We start from the raw sequence: 4,677 nt of genomic DNA on the forward strand, positions 1-4,677 counted from the left end.
ACCCCTGAATTGCCTCATACACATACTCCTTCGTTACAAATAGATTTCGAATTTGAGCGTTCACATGCCTTGCACAGTTGACACAACTAATCTCCCCAAAGTGTGCCATTATCCAAACTCATTAATATAGGTGACATCATATTGTGAAGCATTAATCTTTATAGAGCCAGATGCCTCTAGAAGTTTCCTTTCCAAAATCCTAAAAATGTAGTGTTTTGATACTGTTGCCCAATTTGCTCAGAAATAATAATGCGACTGTGCCGCCACTACTGCGTAGGAATCATACTAGAATATGCTTTTGGGATATAGAGGGCAGTGAAATCTTGTCACTGTACCCTGGGACTGATCCAGAGTCTTATCTAGTGCCACCTCAATCCAGGCCCAGGTAGTCATCCATCGAACGTACTTGTCTCGGTCGATACCATCACGTGAAGCTTCTATTTTGATGTGATTAATAATATCATTACTTGTAGAGTGTTGATCAAAGGTAATCTTGTTATCATTACATACCACACCCAAGTTTGCAAGGTAAACGGCCATACGGTTCCCTTCCCAGTACACATGCTTAATCTCAAAAGTGCCAATCAATTCCAACTGATGGTTTATTCAAGGGAGCCATTTGCTTAACTTCCAGCATTGGAAATTCGATGATAATGCCATTTATAATTATTTGGGAATCTCCCTCAATTAGCACCCTGGAGATACCATTTTGTACGCAAAGATTTAATCTGGCCTCTAATGCTCTGATTTCAGCCTCATTGTTAGTAGCCTTGTCCAGTCCACCATATACGCTGTGTACTATCTTACTGGTATTGTTCCTAATTATGGCTCCAAATCCAGCATCTCCCGAGTTACCCTTGCTAGCTCCATCAAAGTTTAATTTCACCCAATCCTTCGGTGGGGCCATCCATCTGATATCCCTCCTATTCACTCTGTTATTGGTGTCTATGATTACAGGGTGTTTGAAGAGCCAAATCTTTTCCATTCGACGGTCTCAATCATTATAGGATCTGATTCTCCTCGTGACAAATTTCCCATTTATCATTTCCTCAACAAGACTTTTGATGTTCTCAATGATTTTATTAACTGGGAGTGTGATTTCTTTGAAGATCCCCCTGTTTCTTTCTTTCCAAATGTGCCAAACAATTAATAAAGGCCCCACCAGCCACAGGTCACTCCACCTTGAATTATAGATCCTTGGCCAAGAAATGAGGAAGTTCTTGAGTACCTCACATCTAACAATTTTAAGATTGGTATTTTCAAAGAACCAGTTCCAGCAGGCCTTTGCCATGGGACAATTGAAGAGTAAATGATTGGCAGATTCTTCATCTGCCCTACACATAACACACATGTTAGGTCCGGAGATACCAATTGAGTTTAGTCTGTCCCCAGTGAGGATCCTATTATGGAGGGCCAGCCAAAGAAATGCCCCGGCTTTAGGGAGAAGCTTATTACTCCAACATAGCTTATGTGGCCAGTCCGTGCACATACCCCTTTGTCTTTGTACCTCATAACCCAATTTGACAGAATATTCTCCTGATTTGGCAACACTCCAGAATATCCTATCCTCATCATTAGACAACGAGATACATCTACTTTTTAGCACATCTTTCAGAGATTCACATAGAATCGGATTGACAATGGATATCTATTTCCATACCCTCTTCCCATCCAGTTCTTGCTCGAAATAGTCCTCAACAAACACACCATACGTAGACTCGACAAGCTCAATACAATCCTGATTAAAACTATCAGATAGTGCAGGTGCACCATCCCATGAGTCCCTCCAAAATTTTGCAGATTTGCCATTACCAATGTGCCATGAAATGTGATTAGTTATAATGAATCTGCAATCCCAAAGAAAGTTCCAGGAGGCGGATCCCCGCTCTGCATTTGCCACTGTGAGAATTCAGCAAGGGTTCTTGAAATCCAAATATTTCTTCTTGAATATTTTGCACCATAGTTTCTACGATTTTGTGTACATCTTCCAAGATAACTTGGCACCCAACACAATATTCTGTAGTGTCATTTTCCTAAATCCAACACCGCCATCCTCATACAGTGTCCTAGTTAATGAGTGGTATCTTTTTTTTGTCTTTTGCACCCTCCCAAACAAATTTTCTGACCAGGTTGTCAATATTCTTACCAACAGCATAGGGTATCTTGAAGCACGACATACAGTAAATGGGAATGGCCGATAGGACATACTTGACCGTTGTCAGTCTGCCAGCTTGTGTTAGCCATCTATCCTTCCAAAGCGTTGTTTTGGTCGAACAAGATTTCAAAACATCTTCCCAGATCTAATACAACCTACATCCTTTCTCAATTCTAACCCCCAAATATTTGATTGGAAGTTGAGAAATTTTTATTCCCAACAGGTTCGAGATCCTTTGCTGATCTTGCATTTTAGTGTTGAAGAAGAATAGTTGTGACTTGCTTTTATTCATCACCTGCCCAAATTGTTCAGAGTATACATTCAGTGTGCTCATAATGTTCTTGGCTTCGACTAGTGAGGCCTCCCCAAATATTATTGTATCATCAACAAATTGGGAATGAGTAATAGTATCCAATTGGTTGTGTACTTTCATCCCTTTCCATTTGCTGTCTGCATGTCTTTTTTGCATCAATTTCCCAAGAACTTCAACCATAATCACAAAAAGGGCAGGGGATAACGGGTCTCCCTGATGCAGGCCCTTCGTGGCTCCGAAGAAGCTACACACATTTCTATTAACAATCATCGAGAAATTAACAATGGATATGCAAAATTTGATACATTCGATCCATTTGATAGGAAATCCAAATCTTTTCAACACACATATTAAAAGGTCCCATACAACCCGATCATATGCTTTGGCAACATCTAGTTTAATGACTATACCTTTCTGTTTCTCTTTGTATATTGAGTGGACGACTTTTGAGACCAGAATGATGCTATCGGCAATCTCTTATCCAAGGGTGAAGCCATTTTGGTTTTCTGAGATGAGTTTCGGTAATAATTTCTTAAGTCTTTCCACCATTGCTTTGGAGATAATTTTGTAAATTGTATTTCATATTGAGATGGGGTGATAATCCATCATTGATTCACAATCCTACTTCTTGGGAATCAATGTTATTAGGGTACGATTGATTTCTTTGACAAATTTCTATTTTTTCTTGAATTCTTCCACCACCAACCAAATGTCTTGTCCCATGAAATCCCAACATTTTTGAAAGCATTCGGCAGTTATACCATTTGGTCCAGGCGCCTTATGTGGGTGGAGGGAAAAAGTTGCATTTTTAATATCTTCCAAGGTAGATGGAGCTTGTAGCATAGCACAATCTTCATCTGTTAGGAGTGTTTCAATAACCTCATCGATTAAGGAATATGTCGAATTGGTATCAATGTTTCCGCTCCCCAAAAGACCAGTGAAATAATCGATGGCAGATTGTTCAATATCTTTCTGTAAAGTGCATACATTACCATTTCCATCCTTGATGGATCCAATTTTATTATTTAATCTTTTGGCCTTGGATGAGGCATTAAATTTTTTTGTATTCAACTCCCCATCTGCAATCCATAATTCCCTAGATTTTTCTTTCCAATACAGCTCATCCCTTTTAAGAATTTCTGAGTACTGATCTTTTAATAGCTCTTCAGCTTTGAACTCTTTATTTGTCATGCCCATTGCCATCACATGATTACTAATGTCCTCCAATTCTTCCTCAATCCTGGTTTTCTCCACAAAGATGTTTTTAAAAGATAATTTGTTCCATGTTTTGAGCTTATTTTTCAAAAAATGCATGCGTTTAGTGAATCTGAAGCTTGGGGATCCAAAGAAGATATTACCTTCGAGCCACTATTCCCTTAGATTCTTCAACAGTTTTGGATCACGCTACCACATGTTAAGAAATTTGAAATAATTTTTCTTACAAGGATTATCGTGAGCAATGGAAAGTGAAATAGGAAAGTGATCCGACCCTATTTGAGGTATAATGTTAGACTCCAATGAGAAGTTGCCATTCATCCACCATTTGCCAACCAAAAACCTGTCTAGTCTTTCAGAAATCTTGGAGAAATTAAGTCTTCTATTTGTTCAAGTGAATCTCCCATTTTGGGGAATGATATCAATCAGTTTGTAGTTGAAAATAAAATCCCGAAAATTATCCATTACCTTGGTAGGTTTTCTTAGACCGCCCGCCTTATCATCAATATCCAGGATGGCATTGAAATCACCAGCAATTATCACCTTATCAGATGCTAACAAATTAACCTAAAGGGAAATCTCATTCCAAACTTTTAGCTTCTCCTCAGTTTTAGTTGGTCCATACACATTAAACAAGGGAAATTGTAGATCTGATCTCCTACACTGAATGATACAAGCCATCCAATGATCTCATGAGGCAATTGGAATAACATTGATGAGAGATGGATTCCACAACAAGCCCAAACCACCGACCAATCCCCTAGCATCTTGGAAGATTCCTCCCCAACTGTAACAATATTTTACAAATTCCACTGCCTTCTCGCCATTGAGCTTTGTCTCTTGCATAATTATTATTTCCTAATCGAGCTTGGTCAAGGATCTTTTGACCAAGCATTTTTTGTCAAGGGCAGATAAGCCCTTGACATTCCATGAGGAGATCTTCATTTTTCTCCAAGGGAGGGGTTCTCTCCCTTGGATACTTTCAAGTAATTCA

General features: G+C 39.0%; 1 protein-coding gene across 1 annotated transcript; it reads right to left on the minus strand.

Annotated features, from left to right (window-relative positions):
- Positions 1 to 3,143: 3,143 nt before the first annotated feature.
- On the minus strand, positions 3,144 to 3,782 carry LOC131063316 (uncharacterized). Its single transcript, XM_057997099.2, has one exon. It carries the CDS (start codon positions 3,780 to 3,782, stop codon positions 3,144 to 3,146), a length of 639 nt encoding a protein of 212 aa, XP_057853082.2.
- Between the last annotated feature and the right edge of the window lie 895 nt (positions 3,783 to 4,677).

Source organism: Cryptomeria japonica, chromosome 5 (genome assembly GCF_030272615.1).
Source record: "Cryptomeria japonica chromosome 5, Sugi_1.0, whole genome shotgun sequence".
Classification (NCBI taxonomy): Eukaryota; Viridiplantae; Streptophyta; class Pinopsida; order Cupressales; family Cupressaceae; genus Cryptomeria; species Cryptomeria japonica.

Bases quoted from the DNA above. Each gene is read 5' to 3' on its own strand.
- LOC131063316 (XM_057997099.2), bottom strand. From the start codon at position 3,782: ATGCATTTTTTGAAAAATAAGCTCAAAACATGGAACAAATTATCTTTT.